Source organism: Zingiber officinale, chromosome 5A, assembly GCF_018446385.1.
Source record: "Zingiber officinale cultivar Zhangliang chromosome 5A, Zo_v1.1, whole genome shotgun sequence".
Taxonomy (NCBI): domain Eukaryota; kingdom Viridiplantae; phylum Streptophyta; class Magnoliopsida; order Zingiberales; family Zingiberaceae; genus Zingiber; species Zingiber officinale.
Genome location: NC_055994.1, coordinates 119,383,556 through 119,405,143, shown reverse-complemented (window position 1 = coordinate 119,405,143; position 21,588 = coordinate 119,383,556). Strand labels below are relative to the sequence as shown.

General features: G+C 35.3%; 1 protein-coding gene across 1 annotated transcript in view; it reads left to right on the top strand.

Moving 5' to 3' along the window:
- Window positions 1–20,009: 20,009 nt before the first annotated feature.
- LOC121981488 (probable methyltransferase PMT11) overlaps window positions 20,010–21,588 on the top strand; it is a 36,947-nt gene continuing 35,368 nt past the window's right edge. Inside the window, exon 1 of the mRNA XM_042534032.1 lies at window positions 20,010–20,824. Coding sequence (XP_042389966.1) covers window positions 20,102–20,824 — 723 coding nt within the window. The 5' untranslated portion in view covers window positions 20,010–20,101. The remainder of the gene's footprint in view (window positions 20,825–21,588) is intronic.

The window sequence follows — 21,588 nt, the reverse complement described above, 5'->3', positions numbered from 1 at the left end:
TACATCTATATCATTTCCCGATTGCTTCGAACCTGGAATCAGTAATGTTAGCATAAGATTTTCCTTTGCATGCACATCAATGGAGGAAGGTTATAATTGACCAAAATAACATGCCAACAACTATATCTAGAACTAAGGTCACCAAAAGGATTGGATCCATCTATTGCAAGACAAAGGTGGAGATTTCTAGGATTTGATGCAAAATCTGGCCACTTATGATCTATTGTATCTTAAGCCACTGAATCAACTGGATAACGCATCATATGATCTTGACTTTTGTGGTTCGAGTTCTAAATCAACTCTTCAACCTTTTCTTTTGATTTAAACATCCTTTTCAATCTTGGTATCACTGGAAAATATCGTAGGACCTTCTTAGGAACTCCTTTACAAATTTTGGCGATGACTTTGTCTATCTTCCATCTTGAGGAACCACACTTTGGACATGAGTCCAAATCTTTAAGCTCTTTTCTAAATAGACAACAATCATTTGGGTAAGTATGAATTTTCATGTATCTTAAATCAAATGGTTTCAATAATTTTCTCATCGTGTAAGCAATTTCTGGAAGTGTGTTGTTTTCTGAAAGCATGTCACCTAATATTTTTGAGGAACTCATTGAAACTATTATCTGTGTGACCATTAGTAGACTTGTAATCGTATAGCGTGACAACTATTGAGAATTTTGTATAAATTGTACAACCAAGAAAGGGAGGTGTTTCTACATCTTCTAATAAATCATCAAACTCATAATCTTTTGCCTCAGACATAGTGTGTCCAACCTTTTCTTCTGGCACAAAACATCCTTATATAAGTGATATGCCTCTCTACATTCACCCTCTTTCTAAACTCCTCTTGAACTACCTTCACCTTGAGATTGTGAGTTATAAGTTTCACCATGGAAGACCCAAATAGTGTAAGAAGGATCAAACCCCTTAATAATTAAGTGGTCGTACACTTGGTCAAATTTCATATACTTCTTATTTTTCCAATGCTTGCAAGGATATAAAATTAGTTCACGTGTTTTTGCATAGTTCCTAGCTTGTGTAATAAAGCCTTGAATGCAGATGCATCCATTCCTTATCCATCTCGTGAATAAATCTTTTTCATTTGTATGAAATAATTATGAGATTTTATCAAAATATATATGTATAAGAAAATGCCACATAATAAATAAAAAACTTAAATATAAAAAATTGAGTCCTACATCATTATATTTTAAACAAATAAATATCATGTGTCAAAGTAGTATTTACTAGCCATGTCAAAGTATTATTCACACACTTGAAAGACTGTTAATTTGTTTATTTTTTCTTTTTTAGTTTAATATATTTAACCATTATTTTTTCATCTGTTCATTCTTGTTACCCATATCAATCATTGACTCTAATGATATATACTAGTGTCAAAAGATCAAACAAAATATATCAATAATGAGAACTAAATAATGCGCATTTTAGGTAGAGCAAGGGTGGCATAACTAATAGAATTGTATTAATATATACATATAGAACACAAGATTAGTTAATTCTAAACTAATTAACGTGTTCCAAATTAAGATAAGAAAATGGAAGGTGTTAAATTATGCCATCAAGATAAGAAAATGGGAGGTGTTGAATTATACCATAAATAGCGTGCTTGTGAATTGAAACTAGTAAAATACCTGATCATTTTATAAGGAAGAAAGGAATGGCTCTTGAAGTGCAATTATCACAGGACAAATCGAAGTATTAAGCAATCAAAATAACAAAAATCTTTTACTTAAATCACTCACAAAAAAGAGGATATGAAATTGTAATTATTAATCCAACTTCTCCACCGCACTGTATAGAATCGATCATCCCTAACCAGTTCTGTTAAACCAGAATTAATCTGTGCTGCAGGAAGAGTTTAAGAGAAAAAAAAACAATTTGAGACACTGAACTCCAAAATCATTTCTAAAATGCTCTCATCTTTGATCCATTTCTAAAACGAACATTTAAGTGTTCATACTTTGTAAGTGTACAATAATCAAATCTGAACAAAGTTCACAAAAAGTAAAAGTATCAAGCAGTATCGGCCAAATAAGTTTAGGGACTTAGAGATTAGCGTTACCTTTGGCTTTGAGCTTTTGGCTTGATGCAGAGTGTGGAGTGGTTAGCAGAAGGTTTGCTTACTCTTGCTGTGGTCCTATGATGTAGATACATGGAAGTCTTGTATCAGACAACGGCGAGTGTGAAGAACCAGAGTGGAGTCCTGTGAGCGGCGACGATCAGTGCAGAGAGGCAGAGAGGAGTCTTACGGCTAGTGGTGGTGAGTGTAGAGAGGTAGAGAGGAGTCCGACGACGGCTAGTACAAAGAGGCAAAGAGCTGTTGCGGAGAGGCAGAGTTGTTGCGATGATTGCTTCGGGCAACTTCGACGTTGTTTTTTTAACCTATGATTTGTACTTTCTTTTAATGGTGTTTTTTTATCTACTTCTTGCATTTTTTTACTTAGCTTTAATTTTTCTTTATTTGAATTTTTTAACCAACAATTTTCTTTTCATTATGTTTTTTATTTAATTTTTTTAACATGACTTTATTTTTTATTATTATTTTTAACTAATCACAGCATATTGCATGCTGTTGATAATAAATAAAAGTATTCACAACATGCCTATTCTTGCATGCCGTTATTGTTGTCCCCAGGGCGTAGCACAGATGGGGAGTGCATGGTTCTGTGGCTGAAAGGTCCAGGGGTCGATCCCCGGGGTGTCACTGCCTGGGGTTAACGTCTCCGCTATGCACTTTCCACCTGTGTACCTGCATTTACCTCCCTCCATATCCGTGGGACCGGCTCTAGGGGGGCCGCTGATGTGGCGGTTCCACATTTTTTTTTGCATGCCGTTATTGTTATTAAATATTTATAGTATTAATGATATGTTTTTAATGTGCGTCATTAATATCTAGACGTAATTTTTTCCTTCTTCAAGTTTATGTTAGAGTGTATACTAAAGTCTAGCTTTTTGTATAAACATATAAGAATCGCATTGGTCAAATGCCTACATTTATGCTAAGTGTAGTTGTCCATTTAATTTATATTGTAGATAACATGGTGTGAGGAGACACACAGAAGATCATGTTATCAGATCCTTGTAAATTATAAATAGTTGCTCACAACCAAGATGGAATGGAACAAACCATTGGAGTAGTTGTAATGTAATTAGGTATTAGTTTATCTTGACTAATAAATTACACTAGTACACTATGAGTGTATTGAGCAGGACCAATCGAGGTAGTATCTTTTTATACTGACTATATAAAAGAACAATACCTCTGTTATTATGGAAGTGTGTACTCTTAATTATGATATAATAATAAGCACATATACTTAGTATTTATTTCTTTAATTTATCAAAGGGTGTGATTTAGCTCGTTAAATCAATAGGGTCGATAAGTTGGGAAATGATATTATTTATATGGTGTGTTGTTGATTATAGAATGAAACTGTGCCCTAGCAAACTAGGTTGATGATGTCCCCTTAAGGAGCTCATAAGGATTTTCATGTAAACCCTGCAGGTGGACTTAGTCTGACATGACGATAAGGTTGAGTGGTACTACTCTTGGAGCTAGATATTAATTAAATGAGTTGTTAGTAACTCATTTAATTAGTGGACATTCAATATCTTAAACACAGGGAGACTAACACACTCATGATAAGAAGGAGCCCATATAGTAATATGTGATTGGTGCGGTAGTGCAATAATAACTCTTTAGTGGAATGAGATATTATTGATAAACTTGAGTTGGGTGTTTGGGGCGAACACAGGAAGCTCAAGCTCATCGGGAGACCAAAACCAATTTATCCTCTTGGTCCCTATTGTAGCCTCTTATTTATAAAGTCTTATATCCACCCAAACTCAACTTCTTACCCACCTTAAGGTGGTCGGCCAAGCCAAGCTTGGAGCCCAAGCTAGGGTCGGCCAAACCAAGGTTAGATGGGTTCAAGTTGTGGCCGACCCTAGCTTGGAGCCCAAGCAAGGGTGGTCGGCCACATTGAATTCAAAAGAAAGTTTTATTTTGTAAAATCTTTCCTTTTATAGAGATTCATTAAAAGGATTTAAAAGGACGATTTTAATATAAAACTTTCCTTTTTTAGATCGGTCATAAAAGGAAATAAAAGGAAAATTTTATTTTGTTGAAAACTTTCCTTTTATGTTAGTTTTAAAATAGAGTTTTAAATTTTTAAAATTTTTCCTTTTATATCTTTCTACAAAGGAATAAAAGAGAGATTTGAAATCTTTTCTTATTTGTAGTTATCTATAATGTGAAAGAAAGATTTTAATTTTTTGATAAAACTTTCCTTTCTTAAAACCATGTTTTATTTTAAATCTTATCTTTTATAGATATCCATAAAAGGATTTAAAAGAGAGAGATTTTAATTTATAAAACATTCCTTTTAGAACTATCCACAAAAGGGATTTTTAAAAGAGAGATTTTAATTTTGTTTAAAATCTTTCCTTGCTTGGAGAACAAGCATGTGGCCGGCCATGACAAGAAGAAAAGGAAGTTTTAATTTTTTGTTTTAAAACTTTCCTTTTTAGTCATTGGCAAGGAATATAAGGAAGTTTTAATTATGTTTAAAACTTTCCTTATTTGCCAAGACCAAGGAATATAAAAGAGAGGGTAGAGGTGCCTCACCTTAGAATAATACATCTTCTATTCCTCTCCTCTCTTCCTTGGTGGTGGTCGACCCTTACTCTTTCTCTTTTCTCCTTTGTTTTCCCTCTTGGTAACCGGCGGCATAATTGGTGTGGAGATCCATTGATGGTCGGTTGCTTGAAGGAGAAGAAGAAGAGAAGGAGGTTCTCTTGTCTAGCATCCCTTGGAGGAAAGTTGGTGGCCGAACTTCATCATCTCTAGGAGAAAGTTGGTGGCCGAAACTTGAAAGGAAGAAGAAGGCTTGGGTGGATTCTCGTCTTGGTAGATCGTAGCCCACACGACGTCCGAGATAAGAAGAGGAATACAATAGAAGATCAAGAGGTCTATAAGTTACAAGAGGTATAAATAGTTATAAGTTTTCGCATCATAACTAGTGCATCCTTTTGTATAGATCTTGTAAAACCAAACACAAGAGGTTATCGATTTTAATTATCATTTTGTTATCAATCTTCGTTTCGATTTCATGTTTCAATAATGTGTTTCTATTGAGGTCTCTATTGTTAAACCTTGTTTACTGTGAGAAGTTTAAATATCCAATTTCTTTGAAAGACTTTGTCTAGGCAGTTGTGGATGATCCCATACCCAAGAAGGCCTAGTGTCTCACCACGTTTGACCTGGAAGCCGATTCTTGAAATAGATATTTGATCAACTTCTGTAATATGGTTTAACTTAGGAAGATCATATTGGTTGAACTTGAAGTAAGAATGTTAAGTTTCGTTCTCAATTCAAGTTTAACTCCTAAAGGGAAAATTTGGATTAATAATGTTAAGCATCGTTTACAATCCAAATTTAACTTTAGTAGAACACATGGGTAGCTAGGAAGTTCTATGCTTGTGCAAATTTTTGTACAGGGGAACTAGGACAGTATTCCGAGTAGCAACCAACATTTTATACTATTAACAACTCACATCAACATGCACGTCGTTAATAATACTACTAATGATGTGCTTTTAATGTACGATGTTAATAGCAAGCTGCGAAAAGCTATTTTTGTTGTAGTGATGCATCCATCAATGTAAGAGAGGTACTACATATGATTCCATGTATTAACTAATCATGCCATGAACACACAAAAAATAAATAGACAAAGAGTTGCTCAATCAAAGTAATCAAATTGTTGATCTCAGTGTAGCCGGCAAGAGGAGGATGAATTGCCTAAAATAATAAGCATACCTTTTTTAAAGCTTTCGACTTAAGTTATACAAACACTGGTTAGAAGAACAGAAATAAGTTGCATAAAAATAAAGAGACTACCAGATTTTACTTGGTTACAATCGAGAAGGTTGCATGTTAATTCAAGGCATTGAAAGCACTAACAAAATTCTCCTCTCGTCGTAGGCGGAGAAACCTCTTACAAGCATTGGAAGTACATAAAATGTAAACTGAATAAAGAATTTGAAGTATAGAAGTGTTATTCAAAATCTTAAGCACCAGGGCTCCTTTTATAGTCTCATTGGTTGAAATGACCATTTGATGACGTAGCGTGATTTGGGCGTCCGGACCCGATCTGAGCGCCCCTAGCTGGTCGCCTAGCTGGTTGTCTCAATCTACTTCACAACGGTAAAAAGGTAAGCATTTATCCACTCCCGGATGCTCATACCATCTCCGGGTGCCCGAATGGCTGCTAAGATGGACCTAAAGTTGATCCACTGTGACGAGGTGCCTGTTAGGCACCAAATGGTCTAGGCGCCCGAACCAGCTCTTGGCGCTCGGACTCAGGTTGCCTGGACTTGGTCCAGGCACTCGGACAAGGTCAACTTAGGTTGACTTTATCTGATCTTCCTCTCGGATTGCTTAAGTGATTTTTCGACCATCCAGAGTTGAGCTCACTCAAACCCGACTTCGACCTTCTCTCCTTGAGTAGACTTCCACTCCGGCTTCTCGTCCCTCGAAAGCTCCGCATGTATCATTCTCATTCCATCGGCGTACTTTTTTACAACTTCTCATCCCTCAGATGTACTGATGTACGTAAATTATATACGCTTTTATGCATACTTTGACGGACATCTACTTGTATTTCATTAGCATAAGTTATGTTTATTGCACCCTATTTCATTATAATGTCATACTTCCATTTATTCTGTTCGGAGATTTGCTCTTTGTATATTTTGATTTATAGGATGCATATTGGAGTGAAAATAGAGTAAAAATGCACACGGGGGGCCAGAAGAAATCAAGCTTGGGTCGTGTAGGCCACACGACCGTGTGGCCATCCTGAAGTCAATCATGCCATGGTCGTGTGACCCACACGACCGTGTCAATCTCCCCGTGGCTAGGCAGCACACTATCGTACCAAATGGCACGACCGTGCCAATAATCCAGAGGCAAAGCAAGGTAAGGTCGTGCCATTTCTCTAGAGGTCGTGCATGCCAGGTCGTGTGTGTTAGAGTGTATACTAAAAGCCTAGCTTTTGGTATGAACATTTATCTAGAAATAAGAATCACATTGGTCAAATGTCTACATTTATGATAAATGTAGTTGCTCAATTAATTTATATTGTAGATAACATGGTGTGTGGTGTCACACACAGAAGATCATGTTATCGGTTCTTTATAAATTATAAACAGTGGCTCACGACCAAGATGGAAAGGAACAAACCATTGGAAGGTCGTAGTGTAATTAGGTATTAGTTTATCTTAACTATATAATTACACTAGTACACTTAGAGCGTATTGAGTAGGACCATTTGAGGTCGTTCCTTTTATACTGACTTTATAAAGGAATAAAGACCTCAGTTATTATGGAAGTGTGTGCTCTTAATCCTAATATAATAACAAGCACATATATTTGATATTTATTTCTTTAATTTATCAATGGGTGAGATTTAGTTCAATAAATCAATAAGCTCGATAAGTTGGGAAATGATATCACTTATAGTGTGTGTTGTTGATTATAGAAGGAAACTGTGTCCTAGTGATCTAGGTTGAGAATGTCCCCAAGAGGAGCTCATAAGGATTGTCATGTTAAACCCTGCAGGTGGACTTAGTCCGACATGATGATGAAGTTGAGTGGTACTACTCTTGGAGCTAGATATTAATTAAGTGAGTTGTCAGTAACTTACTTAATTAGTGGACATTTGTTATCTTAAACACAGGGAGACTAACACACTCATGATAAGAAGGAGCCCAAAATGTAATTTGGGATTGGTGCGGTAGTTCAATAATAGTTCTCTAGTGGAATGAATTATTATTGATAAAATTAAGTTGTGTGTTTGAGGTGAGCACGGGATGCTTAATTTTATCGGGAGACCAAAATCAATTCCTCCTCTCGGTCCCTATCGTAGCCTCTTAATTATAGAGTACTATACCCACCTATACCCACCTTTTTACCCATCCTATAGGGGCCGGCCAAGCTAGCTTGGAGACCAAGCTAGGGCCGGCCATGGGTATGTTCATGGGTGAATTCATGTGGCCGTCCCTATTAAAATAAAAAGGAATTTTAATTTTAAAATTTTTCTTATGTGGATAATATAATTTAAAAGAGAGTTTAACAATTTAAATCCTTCCTTTTATAAGATTCTACAAAAGATTAAGAGAAGAGTTAAAATCTCTTTCCTTATTTGTAGATTAAAAGGTTGATTTTAATTTTGGTAAAAACTTTCCTTTTAATTATATTCATGATTTAAAAGAAAGTTTAAAAATTAAAAATTCTCTTTTATTAGTTTCTACAAAAGATTAAGAAAAGATTTAATATCTTTCCTTATTTGTAGATTGAAAGGAGATTTTAATTTTTAGAGATAACTTTCCTTTTTGGAAATTATCCACATGTTTAAAAGAAAAATTTTAATTTATAAAATTTCTTTTTATTAACCAATCATGAAGGGATTAAAATTTTTGGAGAAATTTTTATAAATTTCTAGAAACAAATTAGGAAGTTTTAATTAAAACTCTCCTTGTTTTGGGGAGAAGAGTGGTCGGCCATTATAATTTGAAAAGAGAAAATTATTTTAATTAAATAAATTTTCCTTTTCAATGGCAAAAGAATTAAGGAAGTTTTTATTAAATTTTCCTTATTTGCCAAGACCAAGGATTATAAAAGAAGGGGTAGAGGAGGCTTCAAGGCTAACAACTCTATTATTTTTCCTCTCTCTTTTTCTTCCTTGGTGTGGCCGGCCATCCTCTCCTCCTTTCTTCTCTTTGATGGCCGAACCTCATCCTTCTTGTGGAGACCCATATGGTGGCCGGATCAAGTTTATAGAAGAAGAAGAAGAAGGAGAGAAAGAAAGCTTTGTTTCTAGCATCCCTTGGAGCATGGTGGTGGTGGCCGAACCTCTTCATCCTAGAAGAAGTTTTGATGGCCGAAATTTGCAAGGAAGAAGAAGGTGCATGGTGGTTCTCATCTCGGAAGATCGTTGCCCACACAACGTCCGAGGTTAGAAGAGGAATACGGTAGAAGATCAAGAGGTTTTCTAAAAGGTATAACTAGTAATTTTTGTTTCCGCATCATACTAGTTATTTTTGGAAATAATACTAAATACAAGAGGCATATGATTCTAGAGTTTCGAATTTGTTTTCGATATAGTGTTCTTTTGTTTTTCTTTCCCATGTGATTTGATTGTTCTTTTCGGTTAATCTAAAGTTATTTTAGGAAATTAAATATTAGCTTTCCATAAATGGTTTTGTCTAGTCGGTGGTGGTTGCTCCCATATCCAAGAAGGCCATGTGCCTCGCCACGTCAGTACTGGGAACCAATTATGGAAATTAATATTTAATGGAATTAATAACTTAAGGTGATTTGGGTCGAACGTGTTAAGTTCCGCAGGAGACCCAAGTCAAAACCTAAAAGAACGAATAGATTAAGTTTTGGATCAAACGTGTTAAGTTCCGCAGGCGATCCAAAATTTAATTTAAAAGAACACATAGTAGCTAGGAAAAGGTTCAGACCTTTGTACAAAATTTTTGTACAGTGGAACCTCTAGGTTTTCCGAGTAGCAACCAACAGTGTGAGCCACACGACCATGCAACATTTTCCAGAGAGCAAGTATAGCTAGGTCGTGTGAGTCACACCGTCGTGCAACATTTTCCAGAGAGCAAGTATAGCCAGACCGTGTGAGCCACACGACCATGTAGGCCATCCAGTGCCAAAAGCAGAACATGGCTATGTGAATCTACACGTCTGTGTCACCTTGGCTGAGAGGAAGATGCACGAGGTTGTGTGGACCACACGACTGTGTCACGGGTCGTGTGGTGCCCGTGCCTTGCTCTATAAAAGGGGATTTTCTCCCCTTTTCACTCATCTTTTTCTTGGGTCTCTTCCCCATTGCTTGGGGAAGGGTTCTCCCCTTTGGGGAGGCCCTAGATCTCCTTCCGTCTTCGCTGATCCATCCTCCTCTGGAGCAAGGGAGCGCCTCCAAGGATGCCACATATCAAGGATAAGCATCCTCTTCTCTATATCTTCTTGTGTTGAGTCGTGGTTTGCTTTACTTATCGTCTCTTAGTTGTAAATTCTCTTGTAATGGAGTAGATCTCCAGATCTAAGATGTATGGAGTAGTTGTGATGTGTTGTGATGTATGAATGATGTATTTGGGCATTTTTCCTTATGCTATGAAGTGTTTATATCAGGATCTATGTGAGTTGTGTCTTGTATGTATTTAACGAAATATGTGTGAGGTCAATCCATGTAGATGCAGGGTTTAGATCACCGAGTAGAGGAAGAGCCTTGGATTGTAAGATCATAGGACCTTATGACAGAAGATATCCCTTATTTTCTATGGCATTTCCTTGAAATGGGGGATCAATTCTTGTTAGGAAGATTAATTAGAGTTTATAGGGTTCTCCCAAATTAATGTTAGGAAGTGATCTGTGTAATCTAGGAACGTGGTGTTAGAGTGTATACTAAAAGTCTAGCTTTTTGTATAGACATTTATTTTGAAATAAGAATCACATTGGTCAAATGTCTACATTTATATGCTAAGTGTAGTTGTTCATTTAATTTATATTGAAGATAACATAGTGTGTGGTGTCACACAGAAGATCATGTTATCAGTTCCTTATAAATTATAAATAGTTGCTCACAACCAAGATGGAATGGGACAAACCATTGGAATGATTGTAGTGTAATTTGGTATTAGTTTATCTTGACTATAAAATTACACTAGTACACTCTGAGTGTATTGAGCAGGACCATTTGAGGTTATTTTTTTTATACTGACTGTTAAAAAGAACAAGACCTCTGTTATTATGGAAGTGTGTACTCTTAATCATAATATAATAACAAGCACATATACTTAATATTTATTTTTTTAATTTATCAAAGGGTGCGATTTAGTTCGTTAAATCAATAGGCCCAATAAGTTGGGAAATGATATTATTTATATGGTGTGTTGTTGATTATAGAATGAAACTGTATCCTAGTAATCTAAGTTGATGATGTCCCCTTGAGGAGCTCATAAAGATTGTCATGTAAATCCTGCAGGTGGACTTAGTCTAACATGACAATAAGGTTGAGTGATACTACTCTTGGAGATAGATATTAATTAAGTGAGTTGTCAGTAACTCATTTAATTAGTGGGCATTCGATATCTTAAACATAGGGAGACTAACACACTCATGATAAGAAGAAGCCCATATTATAATATGGATTGGTGCGGTAGTGCAATAATAAGTCTTTAGTGGTATGAGTTATTATTGATGAACTTGAGTTGGGTGTTTGGAGCGAACACGGGAAGCTCAAGCTCATTAGGAGACCAAAACTAATTCCTCTTCTCAATCCCTATTATAGTCTCTTATTTATAAAGTCTTATATCCACCTAAGGCCCAACTTCTTACCCATCTTATGGTGGCCAGCCAAGCCAAGCTTGGAGCCCAAGTTAGGGCCGGCCAAACCAAACCAAGCCAAGATGGAAGCCAAGTTATGGCCGACCTAAGTTTGGAGGCCAAGCTAGGTGGTCGACCACATTAAGATTAAAAGGAGTTTTACATTTTAAATCTTTCCTTATGGGGAAGCCATGGTTTTAAAAGAGAGTTTTTAAAATGTTAAATCTGTCCTTTTATAGCTTTCTACAAAGGATTAAGAGAAATGTTTGATATCTTTCCTTATTTTTAGTTAAAAGAAAGATTTTAATTTTTGATAAAACTTTCCTTTTTTGTAACCATCCACATGTTTTAAAAGAGAGATTTTAATTTCTAAAATTTTCCTTTTATAAACAACCATGAAGGGATTTAAATAAAGAAATTTTTATTTTAAAAATTTCCGGAAACAAATAAGGAAGTTTTAATTTTATGTTTAAAACTTTCCTTGTTTGGGGCACATGATTGTGGCCGACCAAGGCTTCATTAAAAGGAAGTTTTAATTTTTGTTTTAAAACTTTCCTTTTTAGACATAAGCAAGGAAAATAAGAAAGTTTTTAATTATGTTTAAAACTTTCCTTTTTTACCATGACCAAGTAATATAAAAGAGAGGGTGGGGGTGCCTCATAATAAGAGTTAATCTTCTATTCCTCCCCTCTTATTCCTTGTGGCCGGACCTTCCTCTTGTCCTATTCTTATTCTTTGTGGTCGGCGACATCAACTTCTTGGAAAAACTTTGGTGGCCGGATTTTGCAAGGAGAAGAAGAAGAGAAAGAAGACATTGTTTCCTAGCATCCCTTAGAGATTGGTTGGTGGTCGTAACTCATTATCCTTTGGAGGTTGTTGGTGGACAAAACTTGGAAGCAAGAAGAGAAGGCTTGGGTGGATTTCATCTTGGTAGATCATTGCCCACACGACGTCCAAGAGAAGGAGAGGAATACAATAGAAGATCAAAAGGTCTATAAGCTACAAAAGGTATAACTAGTTTTTTTTCCGCATCATGACTAGTTCATCGTTTTGTATAGATCTTGGAAAACCAAACACAAGAGGTTAACAGTTTTAAGTTATCATTTTTGTTATCGATTTTATTGTTTGATTTCATGTTTCGATATTGTGTTTCTATTGAGGTCTCTATAGTTAAACCTAGTTTACTGTAAGAAGTTAAATATCCAATTTCTTTGAAAGGCTTTGTCTAGGAAGTGGTGGATGATCCCATACCCAAGAAGGCCTAGTGCCTCGCCATGTTTAACCTGCAAGCTGATCTTTGAAATAGATATTTGATAACTTCTGTAATATGGTTTAACTTAGGAAGATCACATCGGTTAAACTTAGAGTAAAAAGGTTAAGTATCGTTCCCAATCCAAGTTTAACTTCTGAAGGACAATTTGGATTAATAATGTTAAGTATTGTTTGCAATCCAAATTTAACTTCAGTAGAGCACATGGGTAGCTAGGATAGTTCTATGCTTGTATAAATTTTTGTACAGGAGAACTAGGACAGTATTCCGAGTAGCAACTAACACGTAGACCATGGGCCCTTGTGTGAGAAAGATGTTCCCTATAATCAGACTTCCTAAATTACCTCTTCTACTTAATTATATTAATCTACCGTTAGTAAATGATCTGTGTAATCTAGGAACGTGGACCGTGGGCCTTAGTGACAGAAGGATGTTCCCTATAATCGGACTTCTTAAATTACCTCTTTTACTTAATGACGTTAGAACTTGGGTAAACTCTTCTATACGATCTTCGCGGGATTATACCAGACTCTAGTTAGAACTCCTACACGAGTGTAAGCATGGAGTTAGGGATATGAACAATGCATAGGGACATTAACTAGCATCGCAACGAAACCCAAATCCTAGTATCTATTCCTCCTTCATTCACTTACGCTCTTTTCTCTCTCTCTCTCCTCTTTTCTCTTTCTCACAAACGTTTGTGAACCCTACAATACCATGGGGCAGGCGTAGGGGGCCGCTGGGCGGCGGAACCCGCCTTTTTTTGCAGCATAAATGTTTGTGAACCATTTTAGATTGTCTAGATAATTTGCTGTGCGAAGTTAACTAGTGCTTAATCAACAGTCCCTGTGGGATCGATAATCTTTTGTATTACAGACAACGTAACCATTCACTTGTGGTTCATAACATGTACTGAGCTCGTCGACTCGATTCCTATACCATCCTTCTCATTAGTCGCATTGATCTTCCGCTAGACTTCTTGCATTCCTAAGTCTTTGCACACTCAGACGCAGGACATCAAATATACAGAGTCCAACTTGACTTAGTTGATCACATAAAAACGAACACGGGGTACTTACACAAACTAGATTAAAATCCTACAACTAGCTAAACTAGGTTAAAATCCTCCATAATCGTATTTAGTTTTTTATCTTAAACCTTACAACCAGCTAGTTGTCGAGGCCTCATGGAGAAAGCTAACATTATAGCGGGGGTAGATTTGGCAAGCCAACCTTGCAATAGGCCAAGTTCTTGGTCGTGAGCTCACAGCCGGCCAAGCTCGCGGTCGCGAGCTCATGACAGACCAAGCTCACAATCGACCAAGCTCAATGTTGTTAGGGTTAAAAATAAGAGGAGAGGGAAGGGAGAAGATCATACCAAGGTCGAAGAGGAGAGGACGCCAAAGATTAGAGGGGATGTTGGAAATTGAAGAGGGCATGGTCTTTGAAGATATCACCGGAGAGATCAAGAATGCAGGAGATTGTGAGATCAGGGTTGAGCCCTAATTTTGATCTCGATATTAGTGACAGAAATTTATTTGCGTTGCTAATATTTAAATATCATAATGATAATTAACGACAAAATTTAATATCCATCGCTATGTGGAGAAAGAATTTTAATTCCGTCACAAAACTAAATGCCATCTCTAATTTATAAATATTGTAATAATAATTAGTGATGAAATATAATATTCATCGCTATATAGAGAAGGAATTTAATTTCTATCTCTAATTAGAGACGGATAATATATTTCTTTCACAACTCATTCCAAATTAACTATATATGTTTTTTTATTAATAACGACTGTACTAGTGACAAACATATAGTTTCATCTGTATTTAGGGATGGAACTTTAAGTTCGTCTCAAATTAGAGATGAAATGTTAATTTTGTCTCCAATATAGTGATGGAAAGATATTTCCATCTCTAATTCCATCACTAATGATGCTTTTTTTTATAACCATAGACTTCTTTTTTACTTATCACTACTTTAATAATAATTCTTAAAAGTAATTCCAACTTAATAATATTTAAATTATATTTAATTGAAATTAATATTTCTAAAATAATTTTACACTTAGTGAATCGGATTAATTTTATAAACTATTTTTAAAGAAATTATAATGTTCTAACTTAATTTAAATCAAATTAACTTGAAATCCTTGATAAATAGCAACAATCAATTCTCTCACCTAGTCTAATTTGGCAAACAACAATAATAACCAAGCTTTATCCCATTAGGTGAGGTCGGGTATATGAATCTTTTTACACCAATAGACTCTATTCCCTATTATATCATCATCTATACTTAAATAAATTTTATTTTATTTTATTATTACTAACTAAGTTTTTTTGTTTTCTTCGTTTGATGTGCGTATTTATCATAATTCACATCGCCTAACTAGAGCATTTATTGGTCATCTAAGTACATACTCATATCATCTTAAACTTATTTCTTAGAGTTTTTCCTCAATAGATACAACTCTGATTTTCTCTTTAATACTCTCATTTCTTATTGTATCTATCCTCGTATGTCCACACATCCACCTTAACATTCTCATCTCTCCAACTCTCATCTTCTGCTCATGTGCTTAAGTCATAGCCAAACATTTAACTCCGTATAATATAGCAAGTCTAATTATGATTTTATAAAACTTTCATTTAAGTTTTAGAGATACTTTATTGTCACATAAAATACTCGACACTATCCTCTATTTTGACCATTATGCTTGTATTATATGTAAGACATCTCTCTCAATCCCTCCATCATTTTACAAAAATAATCCTAAATATTTAAAGTTCTAAGTTCCAGACGACTCGTCATCTCCTATATTAACAATTACCTCTTACATCTAATATTGCTAAACTTAAATTTCATATATTCTGTCTTTATTCTATTAATCCTAAAATATTTTCCTTCTAGTATTTCCTACCAAGATTCTAGTTTAGCATTTACTCCTTCACATGTTTCATCTATTAAAATAATATCATATATAAACAACATACACTACGATATTGTGTCTTGAATGTGTGCAGTGAGTTCGTCCATAATTAGTGTGAAAAGATAGAGACTTAGAGTTGATTTTTTATGTAACCATATTTTTATTGGAAATACTTCTGTTACTCTACCTGAAGTTTTTTACTCTGATTATTATATTCTCATACATATCTTTAATTAGTTCAATATATATTATACTAACACTTCTCTTTTCTAGGATTCTCCATATAATTTTTCTTAGGACTCTATCATAAGCTTTTTTTAAGTTAATAAATACCATGTGTAGATCTTATTTTTGCTCCCAATATTCTTCAATTAGTTGTCTAAGAAAATGTATAGCTTCTATTGTCGAGCTTTCAAACATGCCTCCAAATTGATTTTCGGTCATCGTTGTCTCATCCCTTGATCTTTTTTCTATTACTTGTTTCCAAAGTTTCATGGTATGACTCATTAGTTTAATACTTCTATAGTTTGCATAATTTTATACGTCTCTCTTGTTCTTATAAAATGAAACTAGAGTACTTACCCTCTATTGATCATGCATTTTTTTCATTTTTAATATCATGTTAAATAATTTTGTAAGTCATTCAATACTTTATTTCCTTAGGCACTTTCATACCTATATAGGAATATCATTTAGTTCAATGACTTTTCTATTGTACTTCCCATTTAAAGCTTGATCTACTTATAAAGTTTAAATTTTAAGATAAAAATTTAAATTTCTATACTCGTTTAACATACTTAAATTACCTAAGTTAAGTTAGTCACATAAACATTCATTAAAAAGTTGATAAAAATTATCTCTTTTATCACTCTTTTATTTCTCTATCGTTTACTAGTACCCTATTGCATTTATCTTTAATATATTTTCTTTAGATAAGATCTCTTGTCTTTCTTTCTCTCACTTTAACTATTTTATAATGTCTCATTCCCCTTATTTTATATCTAATTTTTGATATAATAGTCCAAAAGTTTTTTTTTTTTACTTCATTCACTATTTTTTAGTCTCTTTCTTGTCTATTATATATTTTCTTAAGTTTTTCTCATTTTTACAAATATATAATTCATTATAAGCTGTTCATTTTTTCTTCACTTTTTCTTATACTTTCTCATTCCACCACCAAGATTCTTTACTTAGTGTCATATGTCTCTTTGACTTATTGAGTATACTCTTAGCTACTATTTTAAACTTTAATACCAACTTATCCTATGTCGTATTAAAGTCACCATATATTTCACCTAATGTTTGTACTCCTACCTTCTTCTTAAATATATTTTACTTTCTATTTATTAACTTCTACCACTTAATTCTAAGAGTCATATATATTTTCTTTCTATTGATACTATGCTTAAAGAGTCTATCTAATACTACTAGCCTATGTTGAATAGTTAAGCTTTTTCTAAGGATGACCTTACAATATTTACAAATATTTCTATCTCTCTTCCTAAACGTGATCAAGTATTATTCTCTTTTTTTAAAAAAAAAATATATATATTTGCTAATATAAGGTCATATGCTATCAAAAAGTTCAATATAGTTTTTCTTTCTTCATTTCTCATTCCAAACCCACCCCCCATGCACCATCTCATATTTCTCATTTTTTACTCCAACATGCCGATTTAGATCACCTCCTATTAAAATTATTTTATTTGGTGGAATATTTTATAATACTTCATCTAGGTCGTCCTAAAATTTTAATTTAGTAGCTTCATCTAATTCTACTTGTAGTGCATATATGCTAATTACGTTATAGTTTTTTAATATACTATTATCTTAAGGGCTATAATTCTATCTCATTTTCTGACTACTCCTACAACTACATCCTTTAACGAACTATCTATAACAATTCCCACTCCATTTCTTATTTTATTCTTTTTCATGTACCATAACTTAAAACCCGAGTTCTCTACCATCTTTTCCTTCCCGCCTACCCATTTTTTCTTTTTGTACACACAAAATACTAATTCTTCTTCTAATCATCGTATCTATTACCTCCATTGATTTACTAGTAAGGGTTCATATGTTCTATATTCCAAATTTTAGACTTAATTTTTTTATAATATTTGTTCTTATCCAAACTATGGTGTGAGAACTCTCACTTATTTAACACCACACCCAAGTTCTCATGGAAATATAGCAGACCTTCCTGATACATTACAAAACCCATAACTTAAAACTTGAGTTCTCTATCATTTTTACCTTCTCGCCTATCATTTTGTTTCTTGTATATACAAAATACTAATTTTTCTTCTATTCATCGCATTTACTATCTTCATTAATTTACCAGCGAGGGTTCCTATGTTCCATGTTCCAAATTTTAGATTATTAGTTTTTCTATAATATTTGCTCTTATCCAAACTATAGTGTAAGAACTCATTGTCTATTTAACAACACACTTAAGTTCTCATGGAGATATAACAATCTTTGTCGATACATTACAGTCGGACCCTGTAACATAAATTTTTACATATTTAGCCACGTGATTAAAATTGAGTTCCTCCGCCTGCAAAAGATTTTCCATCAACCAAGACTTGAAAAGGAAAAGTTTTATTTATGATTAAAGACACAACAAAAACTTTATTTATGTTTAAACAGGACAATAATTTATGAAACATTACAATAAAAGTCATATTTAGGGTTTAGAGTATGCTCTTTTATTATTTTTATTATTTAATAATTCAAGTGTATTGGTTTACTTATATAGATCTTCATTTTGTGGAGTCATATTGAATATTGGATAATACATTTCGTGCATTGCTAAAAGTCTATCCTTGTTTACCAATCATATATTGTCTTATCAAATCAAAAATTTTCTCTTACGTTTCTCAAAAAATCTAATTCAGGCTCATTCTTCCCCTCAACTAACGAAGAGATATTCCCACATATGAAATTGAGTTCATTTTTACAAAGAAATATCCTAATTGTTTCTAAAAAGAGATTGAAAACATGCTCATTATCATTTGATTGAATAATTACCTTAGCTCCTTATTATTTGAAGAAACCCTCCCCTTCAATTGTTTTTTTTTTCATAAAAAACATACAAAATAAGAAATCAAATCTTTCTCTAATATTTTGAATATCGAGTAAATTCATAACACATCTTATGCATACTTAGAGTTGACTTTTAAAATATTTGTCACTATTGATATATGAATTTTGGTTTTCTAAATGCTATTATAGATTTTATTAGAGGTGGGAAAAAAGATGATTAGAAGGGATTTATCCATAAAAAAATATATTATAGTAAAAAGGTGGAATTCCCCATCCAACAATTTCACACGATTAATTCTATGGTCATTTGTAAGAAGACAAAATTGAAAAATTGTAGTTGATAACTACAAGAAAGACATTTTCTGAGAGATTGATGAGTTGAGTTAGACTATTAAACTTACATAACTATTTAGATCCATTTGATAATAATAATTAAAAAGACAATGTAGAGACCCCAAGTATAATATAGTAGTTACATGTTTGATGAATTCACATAGCACCACAATTTAATCATCGACATTATCACGAATACTTTCAAATTTACTCAATGGATGAAATAAGGAGAGGGGCGCTCACCTCATGGGATATGGGTATGTAAAGATGTTTGGAATATAAAAAGAATGAAAAATAAAGAAATAAGTAGAAAAACAACATTAGAAACCAATAATTTCACAAAAAATAGAATGATTTTTTTTTAATAAACTGATTAGGACTCATATCCCAAACACATATTGTAAAAATGAGTTCTAATTTTACTTAATTTTTTTTAATGACTAGCATTAGTATAAATACTATAATAATTGGTAGTCGAAAAACAATTATTATTTCTAAATGAACTTTAATTTAAAGTTAAAATATTATAATAAAATATAGACGGCATCAAATGAATCTCGTGATGTTAATATCAATAAATAATATTGCAAGATAAAGCTTAAAAAATAAAAAGTTTCTTTCTAATTTGATTGTCATAGGAATTCATTTGTAATAGTGTAATTATTGGGAGGTAAAAAATAGAAAAGAGAAGAGGAAAGAGTTTATTTCATTAATTTTATTTTCATCCAAATATAATATAGATAGAAGAAAATAAGTTTAATAAAGACAGCATAGATAAAAAAATATTAATTTTTAAAAATACTATTTTCTTTTTAAGTAACAGGGCTTTCCTCCTGAAAACGGACAATAAACACCCATTTTGAGGCAACTTCTCGGATCCGAACTCGGACTTCGGGTCCTCTCTCCGTGCCTTGCAATCCACGCTTGCCTACTAATTCAACTTTAAATTAACGCCTTCGCGGATCCCAAAACAAAACTCCGACTCGATAAGGAGGCCAGGCGATTCCCATTCCCCCGCGTCCCTCAGCGGACATTTCCCAGCCTCAGGCCCTCTGCAGCCACTTATCCACAAGTGAGCATGGCGAAATCTGTCTTCGTCCATGGCGCCGACCTCTTTCAGTTCCACATCTTCGTCAAGGTCTTCATCCTCGCCGTCACCGCTTTCGCTGCATTCTACCTCGGCAAGTACTGGAACGACGGCTCTCCCCAGCTCGTATTCTTCTCTCGCGGCGGCGGCAGCAGCGGCGGAGAAGCCGTCGGAGGCAGCAGCAGCGGCGGAGATGACGTCGGCCTCTCCTCGCCTTCCGTGTCCTTTTCCCCCAACGCCAACATCACATTCGACGCCCCGCTCCTCGTTTCCGATGCCACATCGCCGCTTGCTGAACCGCCCCAGCCCCCGCTCCCGCCCCCAGATCTGACCTCTCCTCCACCGACGAAGGCGAGGGTCGGAATCGTTGATAGTAATGGCACGATGAGGGTGGATTTCGACGAGGAAGAGATGAATTTGACGTACGGGTGGGACGAGGTGAATGCTGACGGTAATGAGACGGCCGGGAAAGAGGAAAGCGAGGGAGATAAGAGGATTAGGATGCAGAGCGACAAATTTAAGGTTTGTCCGAAGAGTATGAGTGAGTACATTCCGTGCATGGACAATGAAGAGGCTATTAGCAAGCTTAAATCGACGGAACGGGGTGAGAGATTTGAGCGTCATTGTCCGCTGGAGGGGAATGAGTTGGATTGCTTAGTTCCCGCACCAAAGGATTACAAGAAGCCTATTCCCTGGCCCCGAAGCAGAGACGAGGTTCCAATCTCTTTCTTTCTTTTTATTCTTTTCCTCCTTTGTTGGCCTAATGCAGCTTAAGTTAGCTCTGTTTATTGCTTCATATTTATGATAAACTGAAGTAGCAATCTAGTGAATCTGAAAACCCTTACATAAGATCCTACCTTGTTATCCATTTTGAAAGAAACCCCCTTTTTAATATTATATCTTAGCCTAGCAAAATCTGTAACCCTTAACTAATGATGCCTTAATAGGGAATTGATGGTAGCGCGGTTTAAAATCTCATGCCGTGAAACATTTCGTTCCACCTAGCATGCCCCCGACGTTGGCATGCCTTGAGGCCCTGCGACCGCCGCGGAGGTGTCGCATGGGCCCCACGGCTGGCCAATACGCGTGGGCCCACTGCGGAGGTGTTGTGCGGGCCCCTCAGGCCTTGCGATCGTCGCGGGCCCCTGTGGTCTCCGTAGAGGCGTTACGTTGGCCCCGCACATGCAACCACCAGGCAGACGTCACAAGGGCCCCACAGCGGCCACAACCAGTGCAGACTCGTCGCTTAGGCCCCGCGGCCGCGGCCGTCGCAGGCCCCGCAGTCGTCGCAGGTCCCACGGTCGTAGCAGGCCCCGCGGTCGTAGCAGGCCCCGCGGTCGTCGCAGGTCCCGCGATCGTCGCAGGCCCCGTGGTCACTGCCAGCGGGGAACATGAAGGGGTTGCGGGTGAGAAGGGAGGAACTTACCTTTTAATTAAACAATTTAAATAATTTATGTTAATAATTTCAATCAACTCTT